At 48.6% G+C, this 25034-nt stretch overlaps 1 protein-coding gene across 2 annotated transcripts; it reads right to left on the bottom strand.

Moving 5' to 3' along the window:
* Positions 1 to 1502: 1502 nt before the first annotated feature.
* DHX8 (DEAH-box helicase 8) lies at positions 1503 to 24699 on the bottom strand. 2 transcript variants are annotated; one of them, XM_075911168.2, is made up of 23 exons: positions 24524 to 24699; positions 23274 to 23359; positions 21925 to 21997; positions 20946 to 21034; positions 19885 to 19994; positions 19463 to 19780; positions 18746 to 18890; positions 17630 to 17833; positions 16838 to 16925; positions 16462 to 16559; positions 14616 to 14763; positions 13432 to 13613; positions 12433 to 12627; positions 12014 to 12199; positions 11279 to 11489; positions 10915 to 11096; positions 9820 to 9960; positions 9381 to 9536; positions 7735 to 7872; positions 7193 to 7321; positions 5179 to 5375; positions 4836 to 5015; positions 1503 to 3798 (listed from the first exon to the last, which is right to left on the bottom strand). In XM_075911168.2, exons 1-23 carry the CDS (start codon positions 24633 to 24635, stop codon positions 3579 to 3581), a joined length of 3588 nt encoding a protein of 1195 aa, XP_075767283.1. In that variant the 5' UTR covers positions 24636 to 24699; the 3' UTR covers positions 1503 to 3578. The 2 variants fall into 2 exon arrangements, with proteins under 2 accessions (XP_075767283.1, XP_075767285.1); XM_075911170.2 differs by having other exon boundaries at positions 20946 to 21031.
* Between the last annotated feature and the right edge of the window lie 335 nt (positions 24700 to 25034).

Raw genomic sequence — 25034 nt, 5'->3', positions numbered from 1 at the left:
TGCTGTACCAGATGGAACTCATGTAGGGCTGCCTCTGAAAGTCTTATTTATCTTTCTTGGATTCAGGGCAAAAGGCTGGTTTATTTGGAGCGAGTGAGTTGGATGTTTTTCGCCCTGGATACGAGCAGGCTGTAGTCAGGCGATAGGTACAAAGCGGACTGCAGCTCTGTGGCCTGTGCGGCTGAGTTTGGACAAGTGCATTGGATTGGTGTGTCCCCAAAACTTCACAACTGAACTCAACGGAATCAGAGGGGGGCAGGCCAAGGCTTCTGGTGCTTGGGGGAGGAGAGCAACCTTGGGGGAGGTTGATTTAATTGGGATTGGTCCTGCCTAGAGCAGGGGGCTGGACTTGATGACCTTCTAAGGTCTCCTCCAGCTCTATGGTTCTATGATTCTATGACCGTCTGGGGGAGTGTCCTTCCCTGAGGCTCCCTAACTTCACCTTGCAGTGGAGTGTTCCACACGTAAGGCTCCCACCTTGCAGCAGTGGAAAATCCACAGAGGGTTTGACGTGAGCTGGGCAGGGGAGGCACCAAGCCCCTCTCTGTCACAATCCAAAGCTCCAGAGAAGAGTTTCAGCTTCCAACGCCTTGCACCAGAGAGGTCTTTTGATAGCAGCCGCTATCAGGACACACACTGCTACATCCAGCCGGCCAGAGCGCAGGACAACCGTTTGCCTAGCCAGACCCTGTGCACTGACGGCAGCCTTCCCACCCCCGCCTGCAGCAGCGCTGGCTGTACATTTTAAATCGCCAGGGTCCTAGATCTGCACCCCTGGTTCTCCCTGTGCTGAACTGTAAGCAGCCTTCCGCCAGCAGCTACAAAGTTAACAAGGATGGTTTAGCAGCCAAATTTCCCTGCCTCATTACAGCTTATAGCTCAGTGCAAGCACTTCATCCAAATGCAACAGGAAACAGAGTCACCTGGGCCTGAAGGCATTTTGTTCCTGCTTCCCCTCCCCCCAGCAGCCATGAGAACAGGCACTACGCCAGCATGCATCATGTTTATGGAAAGAGCTGCGCGCTCAAACCCAGCCCATAACAAGGCCTGCCGAAGCGTAAGGAAGGAGTTCATTTCTAAGACTGATCCCCTATGGCAGAGGGGGCGGCTGAGGAAGGCCGTGCGTAGGGCTGTGCATACACTGCTTTACATCCACAGCTCTTGCAGGCTTGTCTACAGGGAAATGTTTTACCCATCACACCGGTCGAACCCCTGCATTTGACTCTTATGCTGGTAGAAAAGCGACTTTTTTAGTTTAGCTTCAACACCTTCCCAATTGGATATAAGCTAACACAACTTTGATAGCAGAATCCAAGTGCCTAGAGACTGAGGCTTATATAACTATTGGTTCAAATTCACATTTTACCTTCGACTGGTGTAATCTTCCATCACAACCAAGTCTTTAGATCCTCTATCCCCTTCATTTCCCCCAGAGTTCAGTTATATGCACACCCCTGAAATATCCTTTGGACTAACCATAGACGGGCTTCCTCAAGGAATCACTGTATGAAATTCTAGCATTTTATACCTGAGGTTGACCTAAAATACTACAAATATCAATGAACAGTTGTTTAGTGTTGGCCTAGAAATCTTTACAGGGCCGGTGCTTCCTTCTGGCTCCCATTCCATGAGTACCGGGGCTGAGGTAACCACTTTCTAGTATCTGCCAAGTGGATACATCCGAGAACTTGATGCTGAATTGTTCCAAGCCAGAGAGCTCTCTAAAGCCTATTGCAAAGGGTTGTGTGTAAGCCAACGTGCCTGCTTCATAGTTGAGTTCCGGAAGGCACATGATCACTGTGTTGGAGCCCAAAGGTTCCAATGGAAAATACTGCAAGTGAGGAGCGTATTAGTCACAAATTTCAGAGAGAGCAGAGCCATTCACAGTAAAGACAACTGCTGACTTCCAAACGAGAACACAAAATCCCGCCCTTCGATTGGGTTTCTCTACCCCAGAAGGGCCAAGCCAGCCAAGGAAATAGAAAATGCTCTTCTAAAACAGGAGAGCCATAAAAGAAATGTGGCATGAAGAGACCTTGCCTCAGAACCCCACCTGAACCCCGTGGGTGTCAGACCTGAGCTCTTGGAGCCTCCCCGCCCCCAGCTTTTAAACAATTCGGTTAAGCGCAACGTTTCACTGCAATCAGGGTAACCGTTACAGCAGCGCAAAGACGCTTTACCCATCTCGTTTCAGTTCTTTTTAGTAATCCTTTTCTCTGGGAATGCCCCATGTTTCTGGGGAGTGTATGGTATTTGTACATTATATTAAAAACAGCATATATGCCCTCCCGCTCCCTGCCCTCTTTACAAAGGGATGCAGATATCAGATGTAGCCAATTTTCACAGCAGGCGCTGTGCTGTCTTGTAGCTCTCATAGATCAGGTGTACATTAAACCAGTCAGCTCCTCTGCTTGCTTTTCAATGGTTCCGTACCCCCCAGAATGAGAAAATGCACTAAGTTTGGGTCTCTCTGGCCCTGGAGCCAGGTAGCTATTTCTCCAGCTCTGAAAAGCACAGGCATTACCACAACCGAAAGAAAATAAGGTTAAGTTTATGTACAGTTCCCACATGACAGTGCACACACCGGCAGGCCATGCTGAAATTCCAGTTTCATAACAACAGTTCTAGCAGGTCTTTGCTGAAATCCACGTCTAGCCCTAAGAGAACAGCGTACAAGAAAGAGCCGTTGTGATGTCAGCGGTGTTGTCAGAGGAAACAAAACACATGACGCATTGTGAAGAAAATCTCTCTCTGGAACATCTGTAACTATTTAGGGTCTCAGACGGAGCTGCGCTGCCGAGTGGATGTGGTTAATTAACATGCGATATTCTCGTTTTCAGTGCACAGGAGATGCTGATGAAAGATAAGACCACCAGCCTGACCCGTGCCATTGTCCAAGTATAACAGACACTTGGGTTAGGTTTCAGGGGATCTCTTCCGCCTTATTCCAAAGCCACAGATACTAAATCTCTCTCCACAGCTGGCTGCAGGAGGTTTTGATTTCAAATAAGAGAGAGTTAAAGCAAGTAAGAAAATGCAGGAGTTAAAGGAGCTTGAGCACAAGCAGTGAAACCTGCCAAAGAAAGCTTGGTCTTTGTCCAAGTGTCAGCTGAAATCGATCCCTCTTAACAGTGGCTAGAAACTCAGAAATTCTAGCATCTGACTATACAGTCAGGGAGGAGACCATCGAGTTGACGAACAATCAGTTTTTAAATCATTGAGTCATTTTTTGGGGGCTTTGCTGCTTGGTGCCCAGATTTCGAAGCCTCTAGACTTTCAAACGGCTGAAGTGGGAGGTGGTGACAACAGACCTGAGTGAGCCAGGACAACAGAACAGGGACCTGCTAATTGTAGCCATGGCAGGGCAGAGGACATGAGACTGTCCAGATCCATGGGCCCCTAATGAAGATATTTACAAAGTGAATAGGAAAGAAACTAAACCCGGCATTAATCTGGATTTCAGCTGCCACTGGATTGAGGTTCAACCGCGCGTGTCCAGAGAAGGGGATTTTTACAACAGGGCAGAATCTCAGCTGGCAGGAACACTTCGCCCACAGGAGCCGATGTCAGGGCCCGGCTCAGCGTCTCCTGAAGGCACGAGAGATCCTCCAAGCGTTGGGCTCCTCATAGCGATTGTACAGGGGCTCCAGCCGCTGCTGCTTCTTCTGTTTGCTCAGTTTGGTTGGATCAGAGACTTTGAAGAAGGCTGGTGCGAATTCCACCAGCCAGCGCGGGTCAATGGTGGTCACTTCGCGCATGTACTCCTTGGTGGTCAGCACTAGCTCATGATAGACCACCCTGTGGAGAAAAACAAGCAGAAATAGTAATGTTTGCAGAAGGGGAAAGGTTGTTTGCAGAAGGTTCTTAAAGATCAGGTCCCTGGGGCTGAAGACCTCATCTCATGTGTGGGTTTCTTGAGACCTGTCCTCCTTGGTCTAGTTCTCTAACTCTCCCTCCCCCCCTTCAACATCACCCCCAGGGACACGAGACCCCAAAGGAGCTCTCTCCTGTAAAAAAGCATCTGCATTCTGCTTCATGGAGCTGTTTTGTGTCACTTCAGAATCCCCATCTCCCTAACTTGTGCGAACTCCATACATGGAGAAGAGGCACAACAGGACGGCTGGAGGCAAGACGCCGGACACAGCCTCGTTTTACGGTAGTGGTAGCACCTTGCATGTCTGATACACACCTGCGCGAGAGCCGAGAACAGATCAGTTTGTCTCTTTGCTCTCTATTCCCATTCCATGCCCACACTGAATCACAGAACACTAGAACCGGAAGGAACCTTGAGCGGTCATCAAGTCCAGTCCCCTGCCCTCACGGCAGGACCAAACACCATCTAGACCAGGGGTGGGGAACTTCAGCCCCGGAAGCCAGATGCGGCCCCCGGCTTGCCTGGATCCAGTCCCTGAGGCTCAGGGCCACCCCCAGCATTGGGGAGCTCACACTGGCACTCCAGCCCTCCCCGCTCCCATCCCACCATAGGGCAAGAGCACGCAAAATCTATTACACTGGGCCCCACTTGGCTCTGAGATGGGAGGGAAACGGTGTGTCTCATTCTCAGTCGGGGGTCGCGTCAGTGAGGTTTTCCCCCTCTTTCCCCCGCTTCTCACTTTGTGTGGCCCCCCCCGACTGATTTTTCTGTGGGTCAATGGCCCCTCCGACCCAGGTTTTTCCTAAACCTCCCTTGCTGCAATTTAAGCCCGTTGCTTCTTGTCTTGAAGTATCGGAGGGCACAGATTTTTGGTCTGTATTTTATGGATAGCCCATGCCAAGGACTTTCCCACTGTAGGATAGAGAATTAAACGTAGAATTAAGAGTCCCTGTGCTCCTACCATTCTGGTTGCCTGTTGAAAAGGGCACTGGATGGGTGAATATAGACTACTTGCTGGTCAATGAGTGTCCGGTAGCCTTCCTGGGGGTCCTTCTTTGCTGCATTTCGGAAGAAACCGCTGCAAATGGCCTTCTGGACTCGCACCGTGGCCTTCCCGCATGACACCACATCAAGCTTGTGTCTGCCAGAACGGAGTAAAGAAAGGATATAGAGGGCTCCCATGTTTGACGTGCAAAGCACAGACACCCTGGCACACAAACAGCAAGCGCCCACCAGTCGCTGCAAAAGGACGAGAATGCTAAAAACCAGCAGAACGGGTTTGTGCCCTCGCTGGATTTGCTCACCTGTCCATAATGCCCAGCATTTGTTTACGGATGTCCTGTGCCCTGCGCAAGGACCGGGCCTGGATAAAATTCTCATAGCACCAGGGATTGGAGAACTTATTATTCTTCCACGAATTGTAGACAGCCAGCAGGGTGAGGTGGTCCCCTTCTGTCTGGTGGAACTTGGCTTTCTTCTGGTCAGCAAGTGCTTGTTTATCCTAACACACAAAACACGTTCTATCACATGTGTTCGAGAGGCAGTATCACAGAGGTGGCCAACCCGAGGCTCGCAAGCCACGTGTGGCTCTTCCCTCCCTCCCCTGGGTGCATCTTGCGAAGCCCCCCCCCCCCCCCGTGGCTTGAAAGCCGCCCACGTGCCCTCAAAAACAGCCCCCTCCTCTCGGCTCCCTGTGCTGACCTGGGCAGGGGAGTCATCCAGCGTGGCCATGAAAGCTGCAGAAATAAAGATGGCAGTAGGCGGCAGGAGCCTGCTGTGGCCAAAAAGCATTTAACTGCGGTTTCTTAAAGGGGCAGAGCTTTCTTTTTTTTTTTTTTGCTCAACCGAACGTCACCGGGGGCTCCTTTTAAAGGGGCAGTCCTTTCTCCCCCCTCCCCCCCCGAAAATTTTGCTCTGGCTTTTCATGCTGGATCCACCGCTATCTCGGCTCTTTGCCCAGAATGGATTGGCCACTCCTGCAGTATCACGTGCCCCTGGCAACAGGGCAGCGATTCTTCTTTAGACCCCCATGCTGCATATTCTTGTGTGCTACCAAAATGAACAGCCCCATGTTGAACCCGTGCAAGGCAAAGATGCACACACAGGATCTCAGCTTTTTTGTACAGGATTAAATACAGAACCCTGCCAGCACAGTGGGAGTTCCCTTGCCTACACCAGGGCTGACCTGGAACCCTTGGATTAAGGTGATGCCAGCAGGGCACAAAATGTTGAACTTGTAAAGGACTAGCACAGCTCCTATGTGAAAACACAGATGCCTCTTCTCCTCTCTCATAAGAGGAGAGGGACAGAGAAGCAGCAACACTGTATTTTTCCTGAGACATTCTCATCCTCCCCACTCCTCTACATTATTGAAATGATGCTACAGGACCCATGGCTCACTTCCGCTGTAGGCTGCACTGGGTTGTGCGCTCAGAACTAGTCAAGAGTGTTGCTCTGAAATCTGAACTTCAACGACTGAACGGATGTCTACACCACGGAGACCATGGGACAGACAGGCTGCCACAGCTGCTTACACAATCCGAAGGTTTTCTGGAAGACCCTCTCTGAATGACACGTGCTCCATTGACAAAAGCACTCTCTGAGGACACAGCTGTGTCTTCACTGGAGGTTTTGTTGGCATAACTTTGTTGTTGGGTGGGAGGGGGTTAACACACTCTTAACTAACACAGCTATGCTGATATAATTTTTCAGTGTAGACCGGGCCTAAATAATAGACGACGCCTGAGCAGTAGCTCAGACTCTACAGAGAGGTCCATGTTTCTCAATTCCACGGATGGAGCCTTGTGATATCAGTCAGTCCTTGGGCTACACACCAACAGGACTTAATAACGAAGAAGTGACAGATTCCAAAAGGAGTCTGACATGGAGCAGCCATGTCACTGCCACAGCCTGCAGCCTAGAGGTGCAGGAAGACGGTCAGCGAAGGAGGGGCTTAGAACATGTAACTTCTGGTTCTCTGGGTGAGGAACGGGGTCCCTCCAACCACCCTCCAAGAACGGTTCTGAATTCAAAGCAGGAGGTGGCTGATTATAATGTTGCGTTTGATTGGCTGTTGGGACGAGAAGAAACGAGCAACTTTCACTTCCCCCGGGGCAAACAGGGACAGCTCAGGGGCATGTGGCAAAGAGGGGAATGAGCGATGCAGTATGGGATTCAACGAACCGTTAATTATGGTTTTGTCGGGGGGAGTATGCACATACCATTACACCGGATGCATTCAATAAACCAACCGAGACCCCGCCTTGCTACCATGCAACCAGGCCTGGGCACTACAGCACACAGGCCTGAATGCCTCACCTTTGGTCTGTAGAACACGTTCTGTACGGACAGCATGGAGACGATGGTTAACATTTCCTCACTGCATCCCAAGTGCACCGACATGATCAACATCTTGCATAACATGGGCTCCAAGGGGAACTCTGCCATCTGCAGGAATAAAGCACAATGACATCTCGTGTCAGCAGCGCGCTAGCCGGCCTTCCCGAGAGGAGAAAACTAAGGATATTTGGAGAGAAGACAGGCAGCGTTTCCACAGCATGGCGCTCCATTTGCAGGGGGCCTTTCCTTGGCACAGAGCGCATGATCTTCGTCGTCTATGTGATCAGAGTAGCCCAAGGCTTATAGAGATTGAGACACTTGTAAAATGGAGCTCGCGGATCAGAGAAAACAACGCTGCCTCCCCGGAGAGCAGTTATTAACTACCCCTTGTCTGCAAAGGCCGACTGCTACTGGGGGAGCGCGGCCATGGGACAACTAATACCACACAAGAGCACAGGGAGAAGCAGCGACAGGGCCGGCGAGAGCCAGGCCAGCCTGAGCACACAGCAGATTTCACCTACTCGGCGCCCGAGTCGAGTGAGCAGCCCCTCGTCGTCTAGGGCTCCCAAGGTGTAGAGCTGTTCCATGGCGGTGATGAGTGTTTCCATCGGGGGAGCATCCATAAAATCAAAGGAGAGCAAGTCGTTGATCCCCATCGCCTGAAACAGAGAGAAATTCTCAGGGTCAGAGACTGCAGGAAAGAAACAGGAATCATAGAATCATAGAATAACAGGACTGGAAGGGACCTCAAGAGGTCATCGAGTCCAGCCCCCCGCCCTCAAGGCAGGACCAAGCTCCGTCTACACCATCCCTGACAGATGTCTATCTAACCTGTTCTTAAATATCTCCAGAGAGGGAGATTCTACCACCTCCCTTGGCAATTTATTCCAATATTTGACCACCCTGACAGTTAGGAATTTTTTCCTAATGTCCAATCTAAACCTCCCCTGCTGCACTTTAAGCCCATTACTCCTTGTCCTGTCCTCAGAAACCAAGAGGAACAAATTTTCTCCTTCCTCCTTGTGACACCCTTTTAGATATTTGAAAACCGCTATCATGTCCCCCCTTAATCTTCTTTTTTCCAAACTAAACAAGCCCAGTTCATGAAGCCTGGCTTCATAGGTCATGTTCTCTAAACCTTTAATCATTCTTGTCACTCTTCTCTGTACCCTTTCCAATTTCTCCACATCTTTCTTGAAATGTGGCGCCCAGAACTGGACACAGTACTCCAGCTGAGGCCTAACTAGTGCAGAGTAGAGCGGCAGAATGACTTCACGAGTTTTGCTTACAACACACCTGTTGATACAACCTAGAATCATATTTGCTTTTTTTGCAACAGCATCACACTGTTGACTCATATTCAACTTGTGGTCCACTATGACCCCTAGATCCCTTTCCGCCATGCTCCTTCCTAGACAGTCGCTTCCCATCTTGTATGTATGGAACTGATTGTTCCTTCCTAAGTGGAGCACTTTGCATTTCTCTTTATTAAACCTCATCCTGTTTACCTCTGACCATTTCTCTAACTTGCTAAGGTCATTTTGAATTATGTCCCTATCCTCCAAAGAAGTTGCAACCCCACCCAGTTTGGTATCATCTGCAAACTTAATAAGCGTTCTCTCGATCCCAATATCTACATCATTGATGAAGATATTGAACAGTACGGGTCCCAAAACCCGTAGTGATCTAACAGTTCCGTGCCACCTCTCACATCTGTGACTCACATCTTGGACAGTTACTTGAGGGATTGCAGCTCTCAGAAGGTACAAACTTCTATGGCTCCCCCGAGTACCTGGGAATATATGTATTTGGGGGATACCCCGGGAAGAGAAGCCAGAGGCTATGGCCTGGGAAACATGCATGTTTTATAAAGGGGGTTTGTTTGTTGGTAGCCGGCATGGAAAGGTCTGGCACCAACACTCCTGGGGTTCTGCATTTCTAGAGCTTCAAATGAACTGCAGCTTTCAGGCTGCGTACACAGAATAGCTCTTGTGTTACTGACACCTGTAAAGCTCAAAGTTACAGTCCCCTGGGAGAAAGAACAGGAGAGCGAGCTGTAGCTCAGCCAATGGTACAGTGTCCCTTCCTAGCCCTTTGCATGCAAAGAGCAGAAATTCCAATCACACTGGCCTGTATTTCAGCATAACAGGGATCTGCTGAGTCCTACCTTGAGGGAGAGCACTGTGCTGGCCAAGTTTGTTCTCTGGATTTCAGGCACATTGGTGGTTAGCATTTCATCTCGGTAAGCGCGCTCCGTGTAGAGTCTGTAGCACTTCCCTGGGCCTGTTCTCCCAGCTCTTCCGGCTCGCTGTTTTGCCTGCGCCTGTAGGATTTCAGAGGGAACACCACATCTCAGTGGCAGAAGCGGGTAAGCACTTTTCAGGATGACAACTCAGGGAGGACTGAAGGGTTAGTTGCTGGAAGTTATGTCTGTGTTATTACAAGGACTCCCAACACAACGCAGAGAGGGATATGACACCAAGGGATAGTCCGAGGATGCCATTAGGCATCGTGTGAGGGAAAGTGGTGTTTATTTCCCCACCTTGTTTCCATAAAATTTCCTGTAAGCCACAGATTGACCATTGATACATAATCCAATGTTGTACCTGGGAAATGGGCGTAACCACCAGCTGATCAATTCCAGTCTTGGAGTTATAAACTTTCTGCTTCACAAACCCAGGATCCACCACATAATAGATTCCGTCAATCGTCAGGGAGGTCTCCGCGATGTTGGTAGCAATGACAACCTGTAAACAAGAGTCAGTCGGATTCAGATGCTATCTCTGCTTGGCAGCCCGCCGGAAACAGAACTCAGCTAACCTCGTGCAGCGCGGTTTACACAAGGCATTCAGTTTGGTATAATCAGACTGGAGCAGACAACTGCTATGATTTAAACTTAGTATTCTCCTGCCACCGTGTGGACAGATTTTTCCCTCCACCCACAAAAATGGCCAGATTTTAAATACTTGCAGTCGGTTTTAAGCTTGAGGGCACCATGTGACAACACAGTGGAACATATTGATAAGAAAAGGAAAACGTTAGCAATAGGTGATCAAAGAATAGCTATTAGCCAGGATGGGTAGGAATGGTGTCCCCAGCCTCTGTTTGTCTGCAGATAGATGACAGGAGAGGGATCAGGGGATGATTACCTGTTGTGTTTCCCTCCCTCTGGGGCATCTATTATTGGGCACTGTCGGCAGACAGGATACTGGGCTAGATGGACCTTTGGTCTGACCCAGTATGGCCGTTCTTATGTTCTTAATTTTACATAATCCAGAAAAAGTTGGGTTTTTTTGCCTGACTCTGCCACACAGCCCTTATGAGACACGAAACCACTGCAGAATATGCTTCAAGAGAACAATTGCCTTCCTCTGAGAATTGCTTCTGTACTGACCCTGCCGAAATGCAAAAGCTGCACAGAGGACAACAAGGACCTTAAAAGGCAGCATATAGAGAATCTTTCTGCTGCACTGAAACAGAAGAATACTTAAAAGCCACAAAATGAATGGAGAATTGGACAAGAAAAGTTTTGAGAGTTAAGCCACAGAAGAACCGCTGCTTCAAATCTACAGAGCACAGTCCACAATTACTACCCTCCCAACGTCAGAGCGCATAAGACTCTGAATGGAATGAACTATGTAACAAATCCCAGCTATCAAACCTTTCAGTAGAGTGGGAAGTCGGCCTTTGCCTGGGATTACCTTCCTGCTGCCAGGTGGGGCGGGGTCAAAAATCCTGGTCTGCATCTCACTAGGTAAAGCAGAATATACCGGGAGGATAATTAACTCGGGCACATCAGGTCCTAGCGATTTCATTCTCTCATAGAGGATCTCACAAGCTGTGTCGATCTCCTCCTGACCCGTCAGAAACACCAGGATGTCACCTAGAAAAGGGAATGCGTCCTCAGAATTAATCCTGCTCTACACAACTCCTCCTCATCAATCCCTTGGCTTCCCTCTTCCCTTCCACGCAAAAAGATCGCCCATTCAGATGTGCTCCTTGTAAAGCCACATGATCCCAGGACACAGGGGGTCCCTGACACCCCGAAATTTTAATCGCGCTTACCCGGTGGCTCCGTCAAATGGATCTGCATCACTGTGATCAGACTGGCATCCAGATAATCAGTCTCTGGTTCTTTTGTGTACAGAATTTCCACAGGGTATGTTCTGCCAGGAATCGTGAAGATTGGGGCTTCATAGAAATACTGGGAGAATTTCACAGCATCCAATGTCGCCGAAGTTACGATCAGCTTCATATCCGGACGTTTCTGCACTGTCTGCAGAAGGAGAGAAAGTTCCCAAGCCATGTTAATAATGACAAGGGCAATAAAGCTCCTTCAATCAGTTAGGTTATTCCACGTAATAAGAGGCTACAGACTTTTCAGGGGCTATGGCAGATTCACAGAATAATATAAATGCAAAGGAGGGCACGCAGTCCATCTCAGAGGCAAAAGCCAAGAATCTCATGCCATAAAGCTCAGGCCATGTTTCCTAGTTAAGGGAACTTTTGTCCCAGAAACCTTTTGAGAGAGGCAGACTGGGTTAAGTGAGACTACTTCCTTATTCTGAGAGAGCTGCTTGTTCACCTCCAGAAATGTTCTGAATGAATGTGCTGCGTCTGTTGCCAAAACTCCATTTAATTTACAGTCCGGGCCAAGATCACGTGAGCGACTCTCGTGATGGTAAAGTTCTCACAACCAGTTTGAGACATGAGGGTCTTAAGAGGAAGACACATCGCCCTTCCTCCCAGGTTCCCTCCTGATATAACCAGCGGGCAGCCCTGGGCCAAACACAACATCACCTTTTTCAGAAGCCCAAAGAGTACGTCGGTGTGAATGGTCCTCTCATGGGCCTCGTCCAGCATGATGATGGCGTACTGGGTCAGGTCCGGGTCAATCAGGCATTCCCGCAGTAACATACCATCCGTCATGTACTTGATGACTGTCTCGGGGCTGGTGCAGTCTTCAAACCGAATGGTGTAGCCAACCTACCAAACGAGAGATGGAAGCAGACCAGTGGGTTTGAATGAGCAATGGAGTCTCCTTCCCTTACACCGAACTAACTCAACTGATCCAGCAGTTGGCAACAATGATAACGCCGGGTTGAGTTATTCCACCAGCCCCCAACTTGCCACAGAGCTCAGGCTCGCTATCCCACTGCTGATTTTTCCCCACTTTGAATCGTGTTTATGCAGCTGCCTCCTCCCGCACGGAACTTTACCTCCTGTCCCAAACAGCAGCCAAACTCCTCGGACACTCTCTTGGCAACGGACATTGCAGCCACTCGGCGAGGCTGGGTGCAGCCAATCTTGCCCCTCGTGGTGTAGCCTGCTTCAGCCAGGTACTGGGTGATCTGTGTCGTTTTCCCGGAGCCCGTCTCGCCGATAACGATCAGGATCTGATTGTCATGGACTGCCTGAAAGAGGACACGGTAGAAAGCATTTCCAAGGGGGGTTTTAAATACCGTTAATCTAAGACTAAGCGTAGCCCCCGAGTGCCCTCACTCCTGCTGGCTCAGATGAAATGTTCTAGCCTTGGATTTACTAATCAGCAGGCCGGTATCTTTAGCCAGTCAAATGACTCACCCTGTCACAAAGACTTGGCTCATGTGGGATCTTAGCTCCAATTCTGGCCCCACTGCCAGAGCTGTCCTGTCCATAGGATGGGCCAGGGCAGCTGCCCAGGCCCTGTGCTTTGGGGGGGCCCCATGGCAGCTGCCTCAACCGTCCTAGGACGAGACCCAGATTGGCCTGGGGGATTACCTGGGGACCTGGCGCAGGATGGCAGCAGAAGTCGGCTCACCTCTCCTGCACTCACCGTGGTGGGAAGAGTCAGATCAACCCAGCAGCCTGCTCTGGCTTCTGCCACCCTGGTGAGTGCTGAAGAGGGGCCAACCCCTTCTGCTGCCTTGAGTCCGGCTTCCCACGAATCCCCCAGGTCACATCTCTCAAGAGAGGGGGTTTCGGGCAATGGGCCCTGGGCCCCACACCTGGGGCACTGGAGTGGGGAGGCCCCACACTCCCGCAAGGGCAGCCCCACCTACTTCGTTAAGAAGTACTACAGTTTTATAAAGATTCAGAGAGAAAAAATATCATTTTAAAAAAACAAAATTTCATTCTTAAAACGCTCAGGTGGCTACTAATTTGTCAATAAACAGAGCCAGTAAAATCCCTATTAACCCTTCTCTCTCTCTCTAGGGTGACTCCTGCATGGGTCTTACCTGAATCAGCTGCTCCTTTAGTCTGAAGATTGGGAGGCTCTCCCTTTGCTCAATGATGGAAAGTTGGGTTTTTTTACCATAGGAGGCTTTGTTGCCACCGAACGCATGTTTCTTCCACTCCGGGATATCATTGGGCATCATCCCAATACCCCGCATGTTGGCAGCTATTTGTCTCCCGTCCACTGGGAACAGAGAATGAGAATTTACTTATCACACTGCAGGTGACAGCACAAATCCAGTAGTGAACGAGAGACAGTAAAAAGGCATTTCACAGTTAACACTGCAATCTGCCTGGAGCGAGCTCGAGGGAACTGTTCTGGCATATCGAGTGTGATTTTGGTCTACTACGACTTTTGCCTCAGTTCTATCTGTGCAGCACTTGGTCATACATGTCCACTCCTCCGTTACGCTTTGACTAGAAGACTAAACATGCAAGCCATGCTCAAGATGAAAACAAAGTTAAGTGAAGGGGCTACATACATAGACATCAAGATATACTCCTGGGCTGCGTCTAGACTGGCATGATTTTCCACAAATGCTTTTAACGGAAAAGTTTTTCCGTTAAAAGCATTTGCGGAAAAGAGCGTCTAGATTGGCACGGACGCTTTTCCGCAAAAGCACTTTTTGTGGAAAAGCATCCGTGCCAATCTAGACGCGGTTTTGCGCAAGAAAGCCCCGATCGCCATTTTCACCATCGGGGCTTTTTTGCGCAAAACAGTTTTTAGCTGTCTACACTGGCCCTCTTGCACAAAAGCATTTGTGCAAGAGGGCTTTTTCCTGAGAGGGAGCAGCATAGTATTTGCACAAGAACACTGACAATCTTACATTAGATCGTTAGTGTTCTTGCGCAAATTCAAGCGGCCAGTGTAGACAGCTGGTACGTTGCTTTTGCAGAAAAACTTGCCAGTCTAGACGCAGCCCTGGAATGGTTCAGTTCCAACAAAGAATGGCACCAGTGTTCCCTCTAATTTTTTTACATTCATGTGAGGAATAAATGTTGTTGTGCGCACCAACACAAGTGCAGATGTGCACCACCAAGAGAAACACACACTACTGGCTGTGGACGTTCTGATAATCAGCTGGGTGGCACCTGAATCTCTCCTAGATGGCCACCCACACATTCAACTTTCCAGGATCACTGAATGGCCCAATAGATACTTAAACAGAGACAAATCAAAACGCACCGTCAGGTAGAGGATCCACCCAATGTGTATTAAGTCCCATAGGAATAGAATCCATCTCGGCTTCCCTCTGAGCTTGTTTGAGTTCTCGCCTTTCTTTGGCTAACGCGCTTTGCATCATGGCCGCCTGGGACAAGGAGCCATCAGGATTCTGAAGAACAAAAGCAATATTCCGTTACAAGCATTGTCCAGTCCCGGAGCCTTCGCTACCACTCTGTGCACCTTTAATACAGCCCAGCTCATCTGCCCGCGAGCCTGAAGGCAATCTCTTTCCCACGGCTACTTATAACAGTTCGAAAACTTTATTATTTCGCAAGTGCTGAAAGATTTTGATGGTAGATTTCCAAGATGCAATGGCGGAGACTGTGGGAGACTCCCTTCACAACCCCATCCAGGGTGAGATGACAGGCATGAGGTGGGAAGGATAGTTTCCTGACTATCCCCCACCTCATCAAAAACAAGAGGATGAGAGAGAGAAGAACACCACTTGGTTAACTCTCTTGCTATGAGATGCTGGCTGTGTGTTAACCGGCATTTCTACTGCATGACCTCATCTCACTCTTACCAATGGAATGAAAACCCAACTCTCTCTCTATTTTAGAGAGTTTGTGCGTCTGTGAGTCCGTCCATCCATCTGTGAGTCTATTGGTTCAAGACCCCTAAATGGTCAGAGTTAGGACCACAATCTTCAGTATGCAGCTTCCTCTTATCCTAACTTAAAGCAAGGTCAGGGTTTGGTTGTGCTAGGACAATGGGATGTGCCTGGAATCCAATTATTTTCCAACACACAGAAAGGCTACGTCTACATTGGCCCCTATTACGGAATAGGCATGCAAATGTAGAACTTTGGAAGAGGCAAATGCGCGGGGGATTTAAATATCCCCCGCGGCATTTGCGCTTTCATGGCCGCCGCTTTTTTCCGGCTTGGAGATAAGCCGGAGAAAAGCGTCTAGACTGGCGCGATCCTCCGGAATAAAGCCCTATGCCGGATGATCTCTTATTCCTACTTGCAAGTAGGAATAAGAGATCCTCCGGAAAAGGGCTTTATTCCGGAGGATCGCGCCAGTCTGGACGCTTTTCTCCGGCTTATCTCCAAGCCGGAAAAAAGCGGCGGCCATGAAAACGCAAATGCCGCGGGGGATATTTAAATCCCCCGCGCATTTGCCTCTTCCAAAGTTCTACATTTGCATGCCTATTCCGTAATAGGCGGCCAGTGTAGACACAGCCAAAGGGAGGGGGCTGAGAACAGGGACAATTGTCTGTCGTAATGACCACTGGGGATAGCTATACTGCAGAATGACCACAGGGGGCAGTCGCACCAGGAAGAGAGTGACCAGCTGGGGCCAGGGCTCTCCATATTACCTGCCATGGGCCACAGGTAAGTGGCCTCCCTGGTCCAAACCCCTACCCCCAGACATTGGCCCCAGCGCCAGACAGTGAGGGGGAGGGAAGCCCCACCAGCCAGCAGCCCCACAGGGGAAGTGCAACCCCATGCGTTTCCCCCCCCCCACAGGAGGAGCTGACGGCCAGGGCTAGGCAACACAGCCCTGGCGCCCCCGTCCATCTCCACCTGGGAGCCAGCACAACCCTGTCTCCCCCGCCCCGACTTTTGCTCCCTCCCCTACGCTGCCCTGACTCCTCCACCTATCATACCCTGCCCTAAGCCCTCACAAGGAACTGAGCAACATGCTGTAAATTCTCTAGTGTCCTATAAAAAAAAAAGATCTCCAACCCAGCATGCCTGATTTTCTGGCCTAGGGATTCAAGGTTCCACTTATTATTGCTAATTCCAGCACAGTTACCTAAAATCGGCGCACATGTTTTCAGTCACTGGTCTGAACTCTCTCACCTTCACTATTTTAATGGGACTCATATCCATGCTTTGTTTTGTATGCCCTCGCAGGAACGGCGGCTCTTCTTCAACCAGCTCAATCTCAAGGTCCTCATCTAAAACCCACAAACAATTCGGGGTGAACAAAGAGACACATGCACTTTTCTTCCACTCACACATCCCCAGCAGAGAAAGGAAGCTACGTGGATTGTTTTCTGGGCATCCCGTTTAGTGTATAATTACATGTCCTTCAAAGGTAGAACTGTCATAGGCAAAGAGAGAGTTCTCAGTCAAAGGCCACCATAACCCAAGGGGAACCAGCACACCTACCGGCTCCAGGCTATTGCTAACTATGACACTCCTTATGCCCAGCGAAACAGCCAGACAATCTTACCTTCCTCGTCATCAACTTTGGGGAGGATGCCAGTCTCCTCATCAAAGTCAGGGAACTCTTCTTTGGAGAGCACGTTAGCAGCAATCATCTAGCATGGGATGGGAGAAAGGAGGATTAGTTCCCACATGTGAATATCATTCAAGTGTAGCTTGGTCCATTTAAGATTCTAGCACTCTCTGGGATGCAAGGAGGGTCTACTTTGCAGAGAGATGGGAAATATAAGGTCCCCTAGGACACTGTGTCACTGGGATAGTCTGAAGGGATTAGGGTCTATCAGTGAGGTACAATGGAGTATAAATAGGAGAAATTAAGAAAGGGATATTTACAATGAAAGTCGGTTAATACAGCCCAACAGAGAGAAGGACTTGGCTTCTCCCAAAAGAATTCAATTATGACTTTAAAACTTTGCTGCATACACTAGTAGATGCAGCAAACAACCCCACAGCAACAGAGATGGATTAGTATGCCGAAAAGGGCTTTTTAAGCTGTAACACTTTGCCCTTTCTGGGTTTTAGCACTTGTGAAAGATGCTGAAATTACAAGTGACACTTCTAACAAAGATGGATCCTGCGAGTGTTCTGAATATTGACAGAGATACAATGTTTAGTTAATTAGATCATACTATTAGCCAAAGACTGCTCAAAGCCTTATGAGGTCATTCTGGGAAACCCGGATTTCAGAAAGATTTACTAAGACCAATGGAAAGCAGGAGGGTAGTCTCTGAAGCTCTCTTACGACCATACAATGATGCTGCCCCCAGACACCCCGGTATGAGATGGCAATGCTTTACACCTGTTTGATTTCCCATTTCTCTGGGTCTGAAATCCGGGTGAGACGCTTCCGTTCAAGGCTATCATCCTCCACTTCAGGGGCATTCACTAGGGAGAGGTGACTGGGTCTGTCTGGATTCCTCATCGAGGTCTCCTCATTGGTCTCTCCAACGATGTTTCTGCGTCGGTTTGGGTTTAAATCTTCCCCAGTGTCTTGATCAACATCCTACATAAAATATGATTGATAGATTTATTAATCACTGATTGACAGATTGATTCATCACCTTTTCCTTATGTAATGCCAGACTCAGTCCATCGGAAGTAGGGACTGAACCTGGGGCATTATGGGTTAAAGCCATAAGCCTCTATCACATTAGTTAAAAGACAACTGGCTCTTCATTAAGCAGCCTGTGATCGGGAGCACATTTTTGTGGCCCATAATTTAAAATAAAATGCTCCTCTCTCATGCAGCGAACGGAGCATGGGCATAAGTGACAACCTGAGGTCTGGCCAGGCGACCAACTCAAGACTTCAAAATGATCAGCTGGTGTAGTTCAGTAAGTGATACAAACACTGTTGAATGTTTAGAATCATAGAATCCCAGGGCTGGAAGAGACCTCAGGAGTCACCGAGTCCCGCCCCCTGCCCAAAGCAGGACCAACCCCAACTTAATCATCCCAGCCAGGGCTTTGTCAAACAGAGACTTAAAAACCTCTAGGGATGAAGATTCCACCCCCTCCCTCGGGAACCCATCCCAGTACTTCCCCACTCTCCCAGGGAAATAGTTTTTCCTCATATCTAACCTAGACCTCCCCCACTGCAACTTGAGACCACTGCTCCTTTTTCTGCCATCCGTCACCACTGAGAACAGCCTCACTCAATCCTCTTTGGAACCCTCCTTCAGGAAGTTGCAGTGTTTATACACAAGACATTTGAAAAGAACACGTGGAGAAAATGGAGTAGAAACCAATGAGTGGAATAAATACAGAACTATAACTTGCCAATTTTGAGTACTATAATACGGTATTTTCAAGGGATTCAAGTTGGTAGATCACAGACTGCTATAAACTAACGCTTAAACACTCTGTCCCCCATCATCATTTGATCTGTATTCAACATCCATCACATTCTTCCATACCTTCATGCTCAGGCTGGTTTTGGACCCAGTGAATGACAGCACTTTGACCTTTACTCTTTGTCCTTTGCTCACAACATCAGCAACATTAGCAACACGTCCCTCTCTGCGAAGTTCAGAAATATGAACCAAGCCTTCCCAGCGTTTCCTGTGGGTCACACATGGACAGAAGGGCATGAGATGCTGGACAATACGGTGGGAGACAGCTCGTCACATATCATTTCAACACTTACAGGTCTTAAAATGTTTTAACGCTGAGAGGTTCTTGCATGATTATAAACTGTCCCTGAAAATTATAAACTGAGATGCGGCATGTAAGAGGTTAACCGGTGGCCCAGACAGGCTGGAGCAGTTCCCCTTCCCCCACCGATGCAGGTGCAGGTGGGGCCACTCCAGCCCAGCCGGGCTCACCGCAGGATCCCAGTTAACTGGTTGAACGTTCAGTTTAATAGGTTAATTTTTTAAAATGGTACTTTACATCCCTACTGGAAAGAGAAACGTTCTTTACTGACCACTTTACTTTTTTGAAACAGAAAATTCACCACGGTTGTGAAATTCAGTGTGTACCACTGGCATACGTGGCTGAGCCTAATAAGGCATCATACTTTTTTTCTTAAGTCACACTAATGACAGAAATTGATGACAATATTTATAATACTCAAAGGCAGGGTGATGGTACCAAAAAGTGGTAATGACTTCTTGTGACGGTCAGATGAGTACCTTAGTCCTTCCAGCTGCACAAAGCACCCAAACTGCATTATACTAGTGACTTTGCCATTGTAAATTTCTCCAATTGAAGGCTCTTCAGGTGGAGGCCGATCCACATGCTTGTCCCTCCATCTATCATTGCTCTTCTCTGTGTATTTCTCTCGATCCTTACGGTCCCTGCTGGGACTCGGACTCCTGCTCCTTGAGCGGTATCTGGATTTCCCCTTGTTCTTATCCCGAGTCCTAGAACGGGACCTGGAACGGGATCGGTGCCTCCGTTTCCTGTCTCTGTCTCTACTGCGACTGCGGCTCCTCCTCTTTTTTTTTGTCCTGACAAACATCAACAATCTGCATTAAATTTTCATGCAAGAGCAGGTCACACAGACACTATACTTCCTAGCTAGTCATGGCCCAGAGATGCACTGGAAACTTACCGGTGATCAGTATTCCTTTGTTTTGCCTTCCCACCGGCAGTAGGCATTAAAGCTTCAAGTTCTTTAAGAGCATCAGCAGCTACTTTCACATCATCTTCATCCAGCATAGTCTGTAGACACAGAAAATATCTCTGTAAGCAAACTGATTAAAAACCTACCAACCTCACATCTATTTCTGGAAAGGAGGAGAAAAGATCACAGAGAAATATACTGTAAAGAAGCTAAAATATGGGGATGATTACACCATGAAACTTAAAGGCACATGGCTCTAACAGTTCTGCCTCTATGTAAGACTTTGGAGACTTTTTTAAATTGTTACTAAAATCTTCATATGCATGTGACCCGTAGGCAACTTGGGTAGCCTAGTATGCTAATAATTTTTTCAACCTCACCTTCAAGCCTCTGCACAATTCTACCTTTTCCTTTTGCCTCTTCTATGCCTCTTACTTTCTGCACTTTTCTGAATCCTCCTTTCTATCATCCTCATTTTCTTGCTCTTTGTACCTTCCGCCATGCAATCCCTTTCAAGCCTAGGTGTCAAACATGCTCCTTCAAAACCACTCCTTAACCAAAGTCACCTACCATGGTCTCAGTGATGCCAGGCAGTTTTGCACCTGAACCATTATCCCACTTATTATATTGTCTGCGTTAGAATGTAAATTTGTCAGGGTAGGATGGAGGTTCCACAAAGCAGTGTTGGCTCTGAGAGAGCTATATTAACAATAATCCCCTGCAACTAACCTCCAGCAATCTTCAGCTAACTACTGACCTCCCATGACATTCTGCATTTTCATTTCTCAGGCCCCATCACATTTTGTGCATTAGAAGCACAATACAGATGATCAGGGCTCAACAATTAGTGTAATCTACTGAGTAGATTACAGCCGGCACAGCTGCTCAGCGTGCCGAATTGCGCGGCTGGCAAGCGGGACTCGCCGCCGCTTGGCGAGCCCTGCAGATGATCATGTTAATGTAGCAACTGCAAACCAAGAGTGAAAAAATAGAGAGCAAGCATGATACTTCCATGCACTGATTTTTAACGTGTGAAACGTCATCCTTACCCTGATAGTGGGATTGTCTGGTCTGCAAAGGGCTGGGAACAGGTCCTTCAGCTTTTCCTTTTCTGTTTTGGGTTTGACAACTGCCTCTGCTTTTAGAACAAAAAAGCGTTTAAAAAAAAAAAACCACATTAGAAATGCACCTTTATCACATGGCTACAATAATTTGTCACTGTCATTTCTTAAACCGAATACTGTAGTCATTTAAGCTCTGAATGTAAATTTTACGGTAGCTTTTAAAAATTAAAAAGCTGGGACTTTTCAGCTTGTAAAAGTTGACTAAGGGGGGATATGATACAGGTCTATAAAATGATGACTGGGGTGGAGAAAGTAAATAAGGAAGTGTTACTTACTCTTTTTCATAACACAAGAGCAGGGGTCACCAAATTAAATTAATATACAGCCGGTTTAAACAAACAAAGGAAGTATTTTTTTCATACAATGCACAGTCAACCCGTGGAACTCCTCGTCAGATGATGTTGTGAAGGTCAAGATAATAACAGGGTTCAAAAAAGAACTAGGTAAGTTCATATAAGGTATGTCCATCAACGGCTATTAGGCAGGATGGGAAGGAATGACATCCCTAGGTTCTGCTCACTTGATGATTACCTGTTCTGTTCATTCCCTCTGGGCCACCTGGGATTGAACACTGTTGGGAGACAGGACACTGGGCTAGATGGGCCTTTGGTCTGACCCAGTATGACAGTTCTTACCTTCTTAAGAATAACATTTCCCTTCACCAAAAAAATGCTGGTTAAGTAAGATAGTGAAATATAAAATACTCTAAATTCTGCACCGAGTAAAGCTCTTTCCTTGAGCAGCCCAAAACCTTTGCCACAGTGATTCCTGCAATACAGGGAACTCCACTGGAATAACAGCATATAAGAATAGCTATTTCTCTGTCACACATAATATTCAACAGTTGCTGAAAGGATTGGGACGGCTTTCTGTTGAGCTGTTGGAGCAGTGAGTATTTACTTACCTTTGCCTGTAGATGGCTTTCCTGGAGGCCGCATAGTCTGTATGAGACGTAACAAATTACTAATGAGGGAGTCCTGAAAAATTCAATAAAGCACAGAAGATATTTTTAAGTGATTGCAATACTTTTGCACATTAGTACAAGGTAGGGTTTGTTAGCAGGGAACAAAAAGCTCAATTCCAACTTCTAAAAGCATCTAGAAGCATAGAGCTGCAGTCACAAGAATTTACATGTATACCAGAAAAGTTCAGCTGCTTGGTGCAGACTCTACAGCGTTATGAAAATTGCATGTAAGTGACTCTCCACACTAGTCACTAATTCTAGCCATGACATGTTTAAAAGTCTGAGGAGTAGCCATGTTAGTCTGTAACTTTAAAAACAATGAGTAGTCCTGTGGCACCTGAAAGACTAACAAATATATATAGTATCATGAGCTTTTGTGGGCAAAACACACTTCTTCAGATGAGCTGAGCTCCATTCAAGCTCATCTGAAGAAACATGTTTTGCCCACGAAAGGTCATGATACTATATTTTATACATATATACATATATATACACGTGTGTGTGTGTGTGTGTGTATATATATATATATATTTTGTTAAGTCTCTAAGGCAGGACTACTCAATTTTAGAAGCCCCAGGGGCCACAATGATACTGACAACACATACCAAGGGCCACAACATAAGTGTGTTTGCATAAACATGCAAATATATATGCAAATAGCTTCTTTCACACGGTCGAGCATGAATACAAAGCACTTCCCACAATGCCCTGGCACTCCCAGCACCTCCTCCCTGGGGTCTAGAAATGCCAATACCCTGTACCCGTCTGTTCAAGCCACCCCGTCCACTTGTGTCTTTCAATGCTCACCCCGCCTGGGAGACACCTCGCTGTTGTGGAGCGTGTTCCCAGTGGAGCCCATATTCAAAGGATCCTACTCACAGGCCACATGTTGAGTCCCATGTAGACCCAAACCACGTTGCAGTACGCAAACAAACAGGCCACGGGCCGCGTATTGAGCAGCCCTGCTCTAAGGTGCCATAGAACTACTCATTGTTTCTAACCATGACAATCACTCTGATCTGTTTGTAAGGTACTTATTAGCTTGGTGTATGAGCACCATAAAAAGTTTGTTTTCACAACAAGCTATTTTTCTTGCACTTCACATGCGCAGTAATAAGACATAAATAGCCCAAATGAGTCTTCAAAATTGTATCATTCTTAATTATACAAAAGTGTTTGGAAGCCAGCATACATGAATTAAGTGAAAATAACTGCACAACAACACACACACACTTAATCCTTGCAACTCTCTTTTAAATAAACAATTTTTGTGTTTGCATCTCACTTACTGTGAACTCGGCGCCATTCTTTGTAAGGGCAGCCTTGAATATGTCAAATGTGGTGTTCTTCTCGGCGAGATTTATCACAAATTCAGCTGCAAACAAAGTGATGAGAGTGAAATAAATAAAACTGGAAGTCAGGCCACATGCATTTCACTCTAATGAAAGGGGCTGGCATGGCAACCTTTGAACCTGAAGTCCCTCATCCAGTCACAGAACCTGGAGTAATGCACGGGCTGCAGCAGTGCCAGTTTTTCTTTCTACACTGTCTCAGGTCCACCTGCTCGAACACAGGGTTGGAGGGATTGCAAATGGCTCTGGCTGAGAAGAGAGCTCATATGCTCACTCCAGACCCTCAACTCTTTGGGGGCCAGAGCTGTCTTTTTAACTACATTTGTTCAACACTCAGCACAACCACCCTAGCTCAAAAATACCACCAGACCAATTCCTTGTTTAATTAATACATATTTACTAGGGATGCAAGAGTTTAACTCGTTAACTGATAAGCTGATGCTTCTCGGTTACCGTTAGCGGTTAACCGTGGGGCCTGCAGCCCATGCAGAGTTTAACCAGATAACGGACAGAATTTTGATCAGTTACACCAGGGGTTCTCAAACTTGTGATACCGCGACCCCCCTCTCAGTTGCTCACGACCCCTCTTTCCATTGCTGCAACCACCCTCTCAAGTTGCTCGCGACCCCCGGGGGGTCAGGACCCACCGTTTGAGAGAAACTGAGTTACATGGTTAACGTGTTTTATTGTTTGTTAACATCCCTAATGTTTACACATTTACTTTCTTACCGCAGCCACCCTTGGCACCAGGAGGCGCTGGCTCAAACTGCAACTCTGCCGCTGAGACACAGCTGGGTACAGCCCCGAATGGGGGGGGGTGTCCCCTGGTTCCTGCACCCCCCCCATCAAGCTGCTCTAGGGGGGGCTCAGCCCCTTCCGGGGGCGCCTGTAGACCCCGTCCATACCCCCCCCCGGGGGGGGTCCTCTGGCTCCTGCACCCCCCCCATCAAGCTGCTCTCGGGGGGGGGCTCAGCCCCTTCCGGGGGCGCCTGTAGACCCCGTCCGGACCCCTCTGGGGGGGGTCCCCTGGTTCCTGCACCCCCCCCATCAAGCTGCTCTAGGGGGGGCTCAGCCCCTTCCGGGGGCGCCTGTAGACCCCGTCCGGACCCCCCCAACACGAGCCCCGGCGGCCCCCCCGCGACCCGCCCCCCGCTCTGGACCGAGCCCCCCCCCCCGCGGCTCCTCACCCAGGTCCTTGTCGTTGATGCCCAGGTGATTGTCCAGCTCGGTGCAGACCTTGGACACCAGCGACAGGTACTCGAGCTTCGCGAGCTCCTCGGCCACCGCCGGCTCCCCCATCGTCGCCCCCCCGGCCTCGCGCCCCCAGAGCGGATCCACTTCCGGGTCACGCCGCGCGACGGGGGAGGCACGCACAGGGCGCTGGCCAGTGAGACGGCGGCGCCGGCTAGAGCGGCTCAGACTGGGGCCGGGCAGGGAGGCGGCGCCTCCCACTCTATGGTGCAGGGGCGGCTCTTTCCTGAGCCCGGCCGGCCGGCGGGGGGCGGGGCCTGAAAGCCTCGAACACAGGGTCGCCCTGAGCGCTGGGGGGATACCCCCGTGTCAGGGGATCCCCCCTGTGTCAGAGAGGGGATACCCCTGTGTCAGGGGATACCCCCTATGTCAGAGAGGGGATACCCCTGTGTCAGGGGATACCTCCCATGTCAGAGAGGGGATACCCCCTGTGTCAGAGAGGGGATA

The sequence above is a fragment of the Pelodiscus sinensis genome, chromosome 29 (assembly GCF_052426305.1).
Source record: "Pelodiscus sinensis isolate ZL-2025 chromosome 29, ASM5242630v1, whole genome shotgun sequence".
Taxonomy (NCBI): domain Eukaryota; kingdom Metazoa; phylum Chordata; order Testudines; family Trionychidae; genus Pelodiscus; species Pelodiscus sinensis.
Note: the sequence above shows the minus strand (reverse complement) of the source record. Positions and strands in the feature narration are given on the sequence as shown.